This window comes from Stegodyphus dumicola, chromosome 5 (assembly GCF_044657685.1).
Source record: "Stegodyphus dumicola isolate Sdum_Otavi_A_Nest chromosome 5, ASM4465768v1".
Taxonomy (NCBI): Eukaryota; Metazoa; Arthropoda; class Arachnida; order Araneae; family Eresidae; genus Stegodyphus; species Stegodyphus dumicola.
In genome coordinates, this window is record NC_140772.1 from 121,193,382 (window position 1) to 121,208,806 (window position 15,425).

General features: G+C 30.9%; 1 protein-coding gene across 2 annotated transcripts in view; it reads left to right on the forward strand.

Annotated features, from left to right (window-relative positions):
- The window catches only part of Ctu1 (Cytosolic thiouridylase subunit 1), a 74,957-nt gene that overhangs the window by 17,963 nt on the left and 41,569 nt on the right, over window positions 1-15,425 (forward strand). For both annotated transcript variants that reach the window (XM_085817002.1, XM_085817003.1), the window contains exons 5-6: window positions 418-475; window positions 15,207-15,284. In XM_085817002.1, the coding sequence (XP_085673128.1) occupies window positions 418-475; window positions 15,207-15,284 (136 nt within the window). The remainder of the gene's footprint in view (window positions 1-417; window positions 476-15,206; window positions 15,285-15,425) is intronic.

Consider the following 15,425-nt stretch of genomic DNA (forward strand, 5'->3'; position numbering starts at 1 on the left):
GCTAATATGCGTAGCTAATGTTTAATTCCTATATTTATAAATAAGGAAATAACATATCAGTGTATGAAAATTGAAAACGAAACACATGAAAGTTTCTTTTTTATTTTTAATTTGTTTAGTAATTGTATGATTATTTTAATTTCTTAAAGGTGCATTGTTAAGAGTAATTATAAATTTATTTGCAAATTACCTTAAATTAATTACTGCTAAAATAAAGAATGAAGCGTGTGTTCTTCATCTTTTTGTAGTCACTTTGAAAACAAATCTAATAATTTTCATATTATAAATGTAAATAGTAATAAATAATCTTCACACGAATCTGGGATTGAAATAAAGATTTTTACTTATTTCATATTCTTTCACCTGTAAGTAATTTTTTTAATTTACCTTCCTTTTCCCCTCTTTTTTTCCATTCAGGATCTTTATGGATGGACAATGGATAATATTGTCAAAGAAGTTGGCTTAAAGAACAACTGTAGGTATTTATTATTTTTTATTCTTGTCTTGCATAATTCATTAAATCTTTATGAAGTTAATGATTAAATATGTGTTGTTTTATTTCCTTAAAAATTAATAATAAATTGAGAAAATTGTTATAATTAAGAATTAATATACTAACGGAGAAAAGAAATTAAAGGAACTTCTATAGAAAGGTGCTTTATGTGAAGTCTATTAAGTAAAATGCAGTGAAAGTGTTATTTCTTAGGGTCAGTGTTATGTAGTTCAGTGGGATTCTTCTTCACTGTACAGAAGTATGCAAATTTTTGTACCTGTTCTTTTGTCTGGCATTGAAAGGGGTGCTTTAAATTCTAATTTTGGGGATTGTATGAGCAGTTACATAAAATTTTCACATATGCAATTTGGAACATATTGTTGAGAAGGTATTTGATGAACTATGTGAAATGGCATGCATGTGGGAGAACGAAAGCAGAACAGACATTGACACAAGTGTGTAAAGACCAAAAGTAACCAAATGCATCATATCAAGAATCTGGAAACCATTTAAAGACATCGATATATTGCAGGTAGCCCGACCAAAGTATCACAACAGACTGTCATGATCATTGTTGGTTGCTAAAAAAAAAAAAAAAAAAAAAAAAAAAAAGACGATTGACGTTGACCCTGATTTTTTTATAAAAGAGTTCACTGCAGCTATACAAGAGTTCAGGTATTCAGATGTATCATGAACAACAGGCTGCATAAAGCCAAGATGTATGTAGAGAAACCTGTGATTTGTGTCAGTAACTTGGGCTCCAAAATGAACTCAATTAAAATGGTGCAGAGATCATTATGCTTAGTGTACCATGGACTGGAGCTATGTCTTTACCGGTAAATCTTGCTTCTGTTTGTACGGTGATTCCATACATGCTGCAATAAGGAAACATCAGAACACATACTATAAGTCTAAAAACATTGGTGAAAAGTATCAGCACAAAAATGTTGAAATTATACCATGGGCTGCTATCATTTTGATTGGCTGAACTGATCTACACATTTTTAACCGTACAATTTTCAATGCTGAAAAGAAACAACTCAACAATATAGATTAATAGAGATGAAGCTCTTGATCCTTATGTCAAGATTTTAAGGGTACAATTGGTAATAATTTTCTCCTAATGGATTATGAGGTTTATCCTCATTGCATTGCACTTAGTGACCAATTAGCTAGAGGTCAAAGATATCCAGCAGATGGAGTGACAAATTTAAACTCGGTAGAACATGTGAAATGTACTAGAATACAAACTTTCATTATCCCAGCACACACCTGACATGCTGTAGGTGCATCAAGGTGCTATTGGTCATGAATAGGTTACTGCAAGAAATTTTCCAGAAGCTAATTTCTAGGATTCGCATTTTAGTCAGGGGTAACCATATACCTTACTAAATTTTTTTAATGTGCTCTGTAGAAAGTTCTAAAACCAATTTTTCTTTAACTTTCCTATGTTCATACCCCCCTCCCCCACAGGAATAGGCAATTTTGCATTTTGAAGATATGTCAGGCTCACGTTCTTAGCTACAAGTTACATAAGTTTTTATAATTGTTCATCTAATTTTTCTCATCAATAATATTTAAAAAGTTTTATCCTCTATAATCTGTTAATCTTTAATTCATAGTCTATTTATATCCTGCAAATTTTTGGAAACTGCTCATAAAATACCAAGTGAAAAATATGTTTAATACATAACATGCCAATATGAAACAGTTCATGTAAACTATTTGTTCATCAAAATCGTAAAAACAACCTTGTATTTAGCGTAGGTATAATGAAACACTCAATCGATTTCGAGGGCAGCTAAAGGTCCCTCCTCATCAGGAGAAAGAAATACATAGAAAGAAGAAAATAAAGGAGAAGGAGTCACAGAAACATGTGGTCCTTATCAGCACTGCACGTGGTTATTTGTTCATGTTCTTAGTTTCTAATAGAGTCTGTAAATCCAGCCAAAAAAGGGGGAACAAGTAATTTTAAACTTAATAATCTGCAGAATTTCGCATTTCCACATGTTAATATAATCAAGGAAGTGCATGAACTGCTGTTTTCTTGAACATTATACTTATTTTAAAGTTTCCTGTGTACTTAAATATAAACTCTTCAGAGTTACTATTATTTTGCATTAACCAGTTTTTTATAATTTCAGCCTTTACTATAACTTCTCTTTTCTACTTCCTTACTAGAAATGTAAATGAGTTCGAAAGTATTTAAATTGAGGCTTTTGGGTTGCATGCCAGAGCATGTTTTTGCTTTCAAGGCCACATTACTTAATTTTGCCAGCTCTGATAAGATTATATATATTTTGATTTGTGTTAGAGCTGCCATAATATAAATTGTTATGCTGGTGTAAGTTCCGAGTCAACTTACTGCTGGAGTTAAATTGTATAGTCATGACTATTAGTTTACATTTTAAATTCTGAATCTGAGTGTTACACTAAGTTGCATTGCCACAAGCGTTGGCTGATTATATGAGTACATGATATGTATTTTATGTCTGAGTTCTTACTAAAATAAAAAAAAGTTTGTTTTAAAACTTTTAAAGATTGTAATTCACTTTAGACACAATGGCAATTTACTTAACATCTGTTAAGAATTAGATGCTAGTTTATGCTGCCAAAGGAAGTCAAATTCTATAATGCAAAAACTTGGCACAGTTCAGCAGTTTTTTACAGGAGGAAAAGAGTGACGTATTAAAATTGCAAAAAGTTCTTTATTTCATACATACATCTTATTAGGTACATATCTGAGTTTTACTTTAGTATTTGTACAAACAATTAATAAAATACTTACAAACTAATTTCTATTTCTTTTATTCCTATTGGAATTTCATAGCAACTGCTTTAAGAATGCTAGAAATTAAGCAGTTGTTTTATTTAGTGGCCTCGTCTTGATGCTATATAAGTTCTTCTAAATGTGATTCTAGGTGGTGAAGAGCTGTGCCCCTGTGATTCTTATCATGTCATTTTGCAGATTGTCATATTCTATGTTTTGCATATGCATGTTAGTTTTTGGTTGACTAATAATTTATTGGTATATTTAATATTTTGCACATTAATCCGGCTTGTTCTAGTTCTTAGCTTTATAGCCAGACTAACAATCAAAATAGATAATACTTCTTGCTTAATATTTTCATTTATTTCATTTTCATTCATTATTTTTGTATTACTTGAGCTGTTGTCCCTCACAACCAGGTATCAGTTTTAACACACTCTTTAGGTTCCAAAATGCATGTTTCTTTTTGCTGTCTTCCAGTAGAACTATTTCACTCATCTCCAAAGGTTTAACCATATAATTTTTAATGGATTGTTAACGTAATTGTCCTAAATATTCTACATAGAGTCTTACTGTAAGTCGTTCTCTAATTTTTTTTGTAGATATTTCACCCATTTGCTCAATGTTTGTTTTATCCACAAAATTGTGTGATCCTCTTGATTTGGATTCCTCAAAAACATCTTGAGAGTTAAGGTTGATATGTCTTTGGACACGTAGGCAAGTGGCCTAGTATTAATTTCTCTTTCACAGTCACATAGCACTGCAAGTAGTTCTTCATAATGGAGGGCAGTGCAGCCAAGGACTTTTTCTGTTTCATCATTTGAACTAATGCTCCTACCAGCCATGTCACCAGGGTGCATAGGGAGTATTAAATTTCCACTGAGTTACTTGCTCAGTGACCTTTTAACACAGACTCTTTCTCAATCAAGTGTATCTCCATCCCTTTAAAATTGCTGCCATTGTCTGAGTATATTAGATTAGATGATATTCCTCGATGAGAGATAAAATGCCTCACTTTTCAAAAATGTTATTAATCCCATATGAATGGGCCAATAGACTGCACAGATGTAAAGAACAATATAAGCTTTTTGATCATCTCTAAGGTAAAGGGGTCCAAGAGGATCAGGATATTAAAATTTTGCAATCTCTTTTTCATGATAAGAGCCCACCAGCGGCCGAGCTGTAAAGTCGCTGAACACTGGTAGTTCGGTCCGAAGTTCAAATCCCGTGAACGGGCTGGCTTCATGGGTGTTTTTGTGATTTTCCCCATGTGTAACATGTATACGAGCCAGTTTCCCTTAGAAAGTCCTCCACGAAGGCATCCTTCCCCTTAGGCAGATAGCCCTCGAGGCTTTGGCGTAATTAAAAACCTTAATGTAACTTTTCATCATAAGCAGTGCCAAGGGGTTTCTTATGTAAAATCTCGAAAAGAGTATCTGTGTGACAAAATATCCTTGAAAACAAACACCTCGAGAAACTGATTCTTATATTCAGCCAAAAATTTAATGAACCTATATTCTTGTAATAGGATCCCAGTCATCACAGTTCTGTATAATATCTTAGAAAAACATAGTCAGTTCCTTTTTCATTCCATGCATTGTGTTAACAATTCTTGAGCAGAAGTTTCATTTTGTTGGTGTAGGTGTAGATATAGGTTATCTTTTTCTCCAAGAACTGTGTAAGTGAATAAGTTGTATTTGTAAAAGTGAAAAAAATGCAGACATAACAGATAATGTTGTAAAAACATGCAGAACTCTTTAATGGTGTATACAGGTTCTTGCAAAAACCAAATTTAAAACATGGTTCTAGCACTGTATGAAACTGAATTATGGATATTTTTCTTGTAATGATTTTGGTAATCCAGTTACTTTCGCCTGCCATAGCTACTGTTCCAATAAATTGTGACTCAAAATTGAATCCTCTTACAATTTTGAAAACATGCTCACATAATGCTTTGGCAGGATGATTGGCACTTACATCAGTGAACCCGTAAATATCCTTCATTGTTTACATATCTGAGGCAAGTAGGTAATTGTGATGTACTGAATTAAGTATGCTGTTTTATCTAGAAGGATTGAAACAAATGGACAATTTGTTTTTTCTTTTTTTATAGTATTCACGAGAACCTTTAAATTGCAATTTGTAAGGTCATTCTGAATAATAGGGAATGTTGTATAGACAAAGGTGATTTCTTTCAAGTATTATCAAACACAACATCATACAACATTTAGCAATTATAGTTATCCCTTATAATTACTAAATCTAAAATTTGTAGACTGATAATGGCCTCTAAATGTGAGCTCTTGTTTTACCAAGCGACATATTCAATCTGTTAATCATTCTAAAATTTTTGTGTTTTTTTATTAGTTTTTTTGAAGCTCCATGCTTCAGTCTTATGAAGCTTGTTATGAAGCTTCATGGATATTTCCTGCTGTTGATATAACTGGAGGTCTATTCTTGATTGTTCAAAATGTAAAAAGCTGTAAATTTGCTTTAATATGACCAAGAAATTTTTTGTCTTGATAAGGACATTGATAATGCATTCAATGTTACTAAACCTGACCTTTGTTCACCCACTGATTTTGTCAACACCAAACAGCAGACACTGTCAGCTAACTGGATAGTTTTCTTGTACTGAGCAGCTTGGAAATGTTTTAAACATTCTTATTTTTTATCTTTATAGTTACAATTTTAATTATTTCGTTTTTCTCGAAGAAGAGTCAAAGACTAAAGGTTTTTAAATTAAGCATTGTATCACGTTCTCTGTTCCAAATCCAGTCATTCTGGAAATTTTTTTAGAAAACATTAACTATTACGTCTTTAAAAACACTGTTTTATGAAAATTCAAAGAAGTCCAAAGTAGCTAAACTTCAATAAAAAAATTATCATACTATGATAATAAGCTTTTAGAAAAATAATTATGACCAGCATAGTTAAGATGCAGCGATAAATTGCATTAAACAAAATGAATCATCATTCTGTTCTCTGGTAGCTGCAAAGCTACTGCATACAGAGTTGAAATTTGTGGCTCCTGATTCACAAAGTGTTTACCCTTTCGTATTTTGCCGTAACTTCTGAGGTTGAAGTCCACATGCAACGCAACTCATGGTGAAATTTTTTGATGTATATGCTGCAGTCAAAAGCATGCAAAGTCTTCTTGAAAGGGGATAAAATCCTTCAGGAAAAATTCCAGGCAGTACTTGTCTTCTGTTAAACTATTTCATCTTCAGTGTGATGAATTTGGTTAAATTCATCTTTAATCCAAGCAATTATTCTGTCACTACCAAACAATTGAAAAGAAACCCAGAGAAAATTTTTTCTGAAACATAATAATAAGCTATTCTTGAATTATGTATTTGCTTCACATTTTTTGGAAAAAAATCATATTTCCTTTAGTCTCACAGTATAAATACATTGTTACATGGAACTTTGAAAAAAATTAATTATTGAGTCTTAAATTAAATTCATGTGCAACAGAATCCTCAAAGCAGAAAAATTGCGTGTAGCATATAAAAAAGTAGTAATAAATTGCTCTAAATTTAATGGTAAACAATGAATATTCTCTCCTTGTAGCTATTGCTGACCAGTGGCTGAATGGTAAAATCGCTGAACACTGTTCGGCGAACTGTAGTTCAGTCCAAGATTCAGATTCCATAAACAGCCTGGCTGCATGCGTGTTTTTCCCCATATGTAGCCAGTCAGCAAGAGGCGCAACAACATCTGTCCTGTTACGTCACAACTTCTGTCTCGCCTCACAGCCTCTTTTTGGCCAGCACCGTTGGAATAAAAAGATCACTACGCAATGCTCTCGGTGCGAGTCGTATTCCGTGTGTATAATAAAATATATTTATATATTGAATGCTGTTTCATTCAAGTATGAAGTCAGATCAACTAATATGCCGCCTTCAATAGCAATCTTCCCTCATGTATATGAGCTCAAGTTTCCTTTAGAAAGTCCTGTATGAAGGCATCCCTCCCCATAGGCAGATAACCCTTGAGTGCTTTGCCGTAATCAAATAAACCTCAAACTTCCTAGTAGCTGATGCAACAACATACAACAGCACAAATTTCTTTCAGTTCCTGGCATTTCAGGAGAAAATAATGAAACCGAAATGTTCCCTTTGCATGTTGTGTTTCATCTACTGAATGCTAAGGTTACGGGCGAAAACATTGCGGCAAAAACATAGCTGATGAAAACATCGCGGAGAAAACAACGCAAGGCAAAAACATCGTGGTACAAAATACCGTCTTTGAAAATAAAGCGGTTCAAAAACTTCGCCGTTTAAAAACATCAACGTTGAAACTATCGTGGTAAAAAAAAAAAGTATCTACAAATTATCGCATGACGATAACATCGCAGACATGCTTTTTTCAGGCTTTAATAACTGTAAATGGATATTCCCATAATGATTTGTGGGCGCAAGATAGAAAGAAGGATAGTTTTTACTTTCATATTTTTTATTAACTACAGTCAAAAGTCGTTAATCCGGACTCATCGGGACCGGCGATTCCAGATTATCGATTTTTCCAGATCATAGATCATCAGTTTAAATCTGGTAAGATGGCATGCAGAAATTCTAAAATTAAAAATATGAAACCGTAATTTAGGAAATAAAGAACAATTAAGATCTAAAGGGTATCAAAATTTACAAAAAAAAAAAAAAAAAAAAAAAAAAAAAAAGCTTAATATTTATTTGTTTACTTTATTAAACATTTCTTTCAATGTATGTTGTTTAAGTTTCTTTGTTTTATGTGATAATACTTTCTCTTTAATTTTATAAACAGACATAATTTCTTGTTCAGTTACAAAGTTCCGCTGTTCAAGTCCTATAATTGCTTTTAAATCATATCAAAGATGGAGTACATCGAGATGAAATACTACATTTAGTAAGGAATTATAAGCCAAATAAAATAAAAACATCTGCCCTGAAGATAAGAATAGTGCTGACAGATCAACTTCCAATTCATTGCGCGGCGTTTCTCCCTGCCCCCGCAGAGCAGCGTGAAATTGATAAACAGATTTCGGAATGGTTAGAGAAACAAAGGATATGCCTTTATCCATTTTTTGCAGCAATTCCACTTTTTGTTTGATGGACATCGAAACATACTTTCGCTTTGTATATCCTTTGGGAGCTCCAGCATTGGAAATTCTATCTGACATAATCGAAAGTTTAAGCTTACTGTTATAAAACTGCTCTAACAGTCTGCAAAAAATAATAAGCCGGATCCAATTTGAAGATTAAGGAACAACACAATCTGCAACATTAACTGAAATAGATAATTAGATAATTTTAGCTTATACCGTCTGTTATACATTAAATGCGCACTCGTAAATGTATTATCCACATGCACACACGCATATGCGCAGCCATAAAGGTCTTACGCGCATGCGTAAACGCGACGCATGAGCAGAAAGTTTGTAGCTTTGAGGTTCGGATTATAGATCATTCCGGATTATGGGTGTGCAAATTAACAACTTTTGACTGTAATACATTTTTACTGAAAAAGTAAGAAGGAGGCTTAAGCATAGAAAATTAATGCAACTTATAGCACTTAACAGAATTTTAAACCAATATAGTTAACTAACAAAGCTCATTAATAAATTATTTTTTATAAAATTTTTACTGGTAAGTTTTCATGAAAAGTATAATCTAAAAAAAGATAAGGAAAAGGAAGGTAAGTAACTCCATGACCGAATCTATAAAAAAATTGCTAACTTAATTGTGAGATTATTTTCTTCACTTTTGTTAATCTAATACTCTTATAATGAAAATTATTTCTTGTTTTGCTTCAGTTTATTCTTAAAGTGTTATTAAAATTTTCATGCACAGTGTGAAGTCAGTTACTTGAATGTCGATTTGTTAGTCGGCTATATAATATTTTAGTAGGTTTTGGATTCATTAGATTGTGCCTAAGCACACTACGGCTATCTGTTTAAGGGTTGGGATTCCTTTGTGGAGTACATTCTCTGAAACTGGTTCATATGCATATTATATTTTAGAAAAATCACAAAAATCTTGATGCAGCTTTTTTTTTTTTTTTTTTTTTTTGTTTCTTAGAAATAATGTATACTTGCAGTGAACCTTCTTGGTGACTATCTCCCTAGGACGAACAGCGGTTTTGAGATCAATAAACATAGGTTTTGATCATTATGCAAGTTCACCACATCCACACAAGATTAAAAAAATACGGAATTTCGAGTAGTCGCTTTAAATTGGATTGCTTACTTTTAGATTTAGACATTTCTTATTAGCACTTTAAAAATATTATTTAATTTTTCATATACATTTTATTCGAAAATTTTGTAATTATTTATTGAACTTGCAGTGACCAACTTCCTAAGACAATTTTAATGTTTTTCTTTGGTGTTTCTTAATTTTCAGAATATCTTAATTTATACACTCCAGAAATCTGTAGCGAAATTAATATTTCTGAGTGAAATTCTATTTTTTACTCGATTTATGATTTTATATTTACGACGATTCGTTGTCCTCAGAATTCTTTGCCTGGCAACTTTGAAGCGACTAATTTTTCTTGTAAATTTTTAAGTAAAGATAAAATTTAATGAAATAAAAGCTTAATTTTCCTTATATGATTTTCAAGGATAAAAACTGCACATATTTTATATTGTCATTTATTTTCAGTGACTGAAACGTTTCAAGTACAATTTTTTTGTATTTAAATGACAAACTGTTTAAAATAAGAAACTATTATATATTTATGTATAATTTCAAATGCTTTAGAAACATATGATTTTGAATATCAATCATAACTAAATTTAAAATCCGGGTTCGCTTCATTGCAGGATTATTTTTTAATTAAAGAAAGAATACTTTTTCAATAAAATGAAAGTATTTAGTGCTTCTACTCATTAAACTATTGGAAAAAGATATCTTGGAAGAAGGCATGTTAATTTCCATATTTTACATTTTAAATCAAACAAAAGTATCTTTTTGTTTTAATAATTTTACAAATCTTATAGTTTTTTTTTTCATCTGTGATTAACTGTAGTTTTAGTTTCACAGTTCATAAAAATAAACAAAGATATACTGTGAATTAGCTAAATGAATGAGAGGTGTGTTATTAGGTAAATGTAGAATTTGGTTTATCCATGTACACCACTGTAAATAACAAATATATTAATTGCTTGTCTGATTTTTGGTGATTGAACTGGAAAAAAGCCACAGTACTTTTAAAAGCATTATACCAATTTCGTATACTTGAAAAGCACTTATATCCTTTTATTTCTTTTTATTTATATTATTCTCATTATTTACATAAAGTTTTATGCCTTAAATACATTAAATCGTAAAAGCAAATTTTATAATATTTGCATGTAAAGACCGTACACCAAATTTTTAACGTTATTTTGACATTTTGAGTTAAACATGTTTCAGGAAAATCTGTATATTTCTCTTATTGGTATGAAGAAGTATTTAATAATAAAATAATAATAATAAAAAAAAGAAATAAATGCATATTGCACAGTTCTGAAAACACACTGCTTAAAATTTATATAATTAAAAAAAGATATTTACTTTTGGAAAATCTTGTTCCTCAGATTCTAAATATTTAACTCTTTAATTCTCAGCGACAAAGTTTGAATTTATAATATTTTTATTATATGTATAATCGGGAAGTTTCGCCTCCTTAATCGAACTATATGGATACATAATTTTATTGGAAAAAGATTAAAATGTTGTATTATTCATTATTTGTATTGCTGAAGTTTGGCCAGAAAAGAAAGAAAAAGAAAAAAATGTTAAATCTATATTTTTAATATCATTCTTTGATGGAATTATATATTAATTAAATAAATCTGTATGTATGAATACATATATATGCAAAAGAGGCAAAAGGCTTTATCAAAACCAAACAAGGAAGGTCTAAACATGTTTGGTAAACTCTAAACTTTTCTGGGTTCTCTTTTTAAACTGTATAATAGCTGTAAAACATACAAATACTAATAAGATAAGAAATGCTATTTTTGTTCTGTATGTGGAGCATCATCAGTAATGACTGAAATTTTCAGCTGTCTTTTATTTACCAAATAGCCTTAAGCACCCAGAGGGGACAGATCCCCAGGAGTTAAGCTTGATCAAAACACCCGTTCTAACGTTTGACTCTCCTAGCTGTAATTCGTTCCTCCCCCCTTGAACGTTTTAGTAGCTGTAATTCGTCCCTTCCCCCTGAGTTCAGCTGCTTAGCTTGTTTTTCAACGCAATACTCAGAAGTAAGAGCTTCAAGCGTTAGCTTCCCGAGAAGTTCCTAATTGCTTTGATCTTGCGTACAGATTGCTACAGTTTCAGCCAAACCCAGATTCTCACTTCTCTTTTCAAACAAATATATACTACTATTAACGAAAGAAAAAATTTCATTTTATGAACAAAATAACTGAATATAAAATGTGAAACTAAATCATTTATTAAAAAATGAACTTTTGTAAAAAACTCATAAATCAATACTCTGAAAATTTTAACTGCGGTGAAATACAGCATTTAATTCTTTCCCTTAAGCCTTTCAGTCCCAATGGATTATATAAGTCCCAGTAGATGTTTAAAGAAGCCTAGATGGAATTACACGCATCAATTTACTACATAGTTGATGTCCCTCTGGTAGTAGGCATCATTTCTAACATGCCTACTACAAAATTGATGCATGCCTCTTCTTATAGAGGCTTCGTGACAGACTGACAAGTTCATTTGTGATGATTACCAACAATACATAAAAAAAATCAAGTCGGTTGAAACAAACAAATAAATTGAGACTGAAAGGGTTAAACAATTTAAGATATTTTTTAAATTTTCAGTATTTAGTTATTCAGATTTCAAGCAGCAAAATCATCTTCTCCAAATGCCATTTGTTAAATGTATTTAACTCCTCAAAAAAAGTATTTTTTCTTTCATTTAAAGATTTTATATTTTGACAACTTATACATCTTTGTTTTTGATATTCTGCACTATATCACACGTAAAATTATAAAATTTTGCTTATAAAAATTCATACATTCATGAGTCTGTTTGAATTAATTGTTTTTAATATGTTTAAGACATATATTAATAGAGTTTTATAATATAATTTCCGTGGGAAATATGCACTAACATATAACATGCATTAAAATAATTGAGTCACAGGATCAGTAAGAAACCATGCTTATTACCAAAATATATAAGGACATTCTACAATATAATAAAGACTACAAAAATGAATGAGGACAATATTTAAAATAAATAAGGACTATATACAACTTCTCACACTCCCAAACCATCGCCACTATATAAAAATTAAACATGTTGCACTAATAAATGAACAAAAAGTGGAAGTCTGAGCAAACCAGTACTATCCCCCCCCAAAAAAAAGTGATTTGAGTATATACAAGTATTAATATATAGTATAAATCACAACCAACATACTAATTAAGCCTTGCATGTATATTAAAGAGAATGCATATCAAAGTATAAGAAATGGCTAACTACATGAAATATAAAGATGAAAAAGATATTTTTGTTTGATTTAAAACGTAAACTATGGAAAACATGCCTCTCTAAAGATATATTTTTTCCAAAATGTGTTAGATGCTTTTAGTTGAATGTGTAGAACACTAATACTTTCATTTTATTTAAAAAATATTCTTTCTGATTATTTTAATTAAAAAATAATCATGCATGAAGCGAACTTGAATTTTAAAATTCAGTTATGGTTGATATTTAAAATCATATGTTTATAAAACATTTAAAATGATACATAAAAATAATATAGTTTCTTATTCCAAATAGTTTGTCATTTAAATACCCCCCCCCAAAAAAAAAGTACTTGAAATGTTTTAGTCACTGAAAATAAAAGTCAATGTAAAATGTGTGCAGTTTTTAATCCTTGAAAACAATTTAAGGGAAATTAAGTTTTTATTTCATTAAATTTTATCTTTACTAAAAAATTTGCAAAAAAAAAATTTAGTCGCTTCCTAGGTAGTTATTCTACCTAGGAAGTTCCTAGGTAAAGAATTCCGAGAGTAAAGAATCACCGCAAAATAGAATCTCACTCAGAAATATTAAGTTTAATTTTGCTACAGATTTCTGAAGGGCATAAATTAAGATATTCTGAAAATTAAGAAAAAACGAAGAAAAACGTTAAAATAGTCTTAAGAAGTTGGTCACTGTAAGTTTAATAAGTAATTACAAAATTTTCGTGTAAAATGTGTATGAAAAGTTAAATAAAATACTGTTAAGTGCTTAATAAGAAATGTCTAAATCTAAAAGTTTTTTTTACCAATGGCGGGCCCTCAGCCGACTTTGGCTTGGCCACTACTAAAGCCAGAAGTGGTGGTCACTTTATTATGGAGGCACCAAATATGTGGGCCACCTTTGCCTTCTATGAAGGGATGGACAGTTTACAATAATGCCTCCTTGAAGATTCGAACCCGGGACCTTTGGTATCACAGCCTGGCTCGCCAAACTGGTATACCATCTGGGCAGCCTAAATCTGAAAGTAAATTTAAGCAATCCAATTTAAAGCGACCACTCAAAATTCTGTATTTTTTAAAATCTTGTTTGAATGTGGTAAACCCGCATAATGATCAAAACCTATGTTTATTGATCTCAAAAACACTGCTCGTCTTAGGGAGATAGTCACCAAGAAGGTTCACTGCAAGTATACATTATTTCTAAAAAACAACACACACACACACACACACAAAAAAAAAAAAAAAAAAAAAAAAAAGCTTCATGAAGATTTTCGTGATTTTTCTAAAGTATAATGTGCATATGAACCAGTTCCTGAGAATGTACTCCACAAAGGAATCCCAACCCTTAAGCAGATAGCCGTAGTGTGCTTTGGCACAATCTAATAAATCCCAAACCTACTAAAATATTATATAGTCGACTTTCGTGATAACTAACAAATCGACATTCAAGTAACTGACTTCACGCTGTGCATGAAAATTTTAATAACACTTTAAGAATAAACTGAAGCGAAACAAGAAATAATTTTCATTATAAGTGTATTAGATTAACAAAAGTGAAGAAAATAATCTCACAATTAAGTTAGCAATTTTTTTATAGATGAGGTCATGGAGTTACTTACCTTCCTTTTTCTTATCTTTTTTTAGATTATCCTTTTCATGAATAATTACCAGTAAAAATTTTATCAAAAATAATTTATTAATGACCTTTGTTAATTAACTATATTGGTTTAAAATTCTCTTAAGTGCTATAAATTGCATTAATTATGCTTAAGTTTCCTTCTTACTTTATCAGCAAAAATTTATTAATTAATTAAAAATATTAAAGTAAAAACTATCCTTTTTTCCATCTTGTGCTCACAAATCATTAAGGGAATATCCATTTACAATTATTAAAACCTGAAAAAAGCATGTCTGCGATGTTATAGTGATGCGATGATTTGTAGACACTTTATTTTTTACCATGATATTTTCGGCAACAATCTTTTCGAACTGCGAAATTTTTTAACCGCTTTGTCTTCGACAACAATATTTTGTACCACGATGTTTTAGAACTGTGATGTTTTCTCCCACGATGTTTTGTAGCACAATGTTTTCGCCTTGTGTTGTTTTCTCCGGGACATTTTCATCCGCGATGTTATCGGCGGACACCGAATGCTAATGCTATTCAGCATGCATAATCCTTTTATGATGAGGGATGGATAGAAAAACATAGGAAGTGACAGTATGCAGCTCATTTTGCTTTGAATATCTGACACCAGAATCAATAATTCATTGCACAGCTACATATTAAAAGTATGAAATGGATTTTAAATATGATAGAATTAAATAATAGTTCTTTTTTGTGAGTTTTAAATTTATTGGCATATGCTAAGGCGACATGCCTGTATTAAAGTATTATGAATTGTTAATATCATTGTTTAAGGTACCTTTGCATTGAACTAAGCAGTAATGTGTTTTCAATGCATAATTCTTATTTCATGTAGGTACATTTTGTGGAGTTTTTCGAAGACAAGCACTTGATAGTGGCGCAGAAAAGCTTGGTGTCGACAAACTTGTAACTGGTAATAACTGACAAACTCTATATGTTATATTTAAAAGAATATATAACATTAACAATTAAAAAAAACATACTTTTGGTAAAATTTATTTTTTCCCAAATGTGTTTTTTGATTTTATCTCTATATTTTTTTTAAAAATAAATT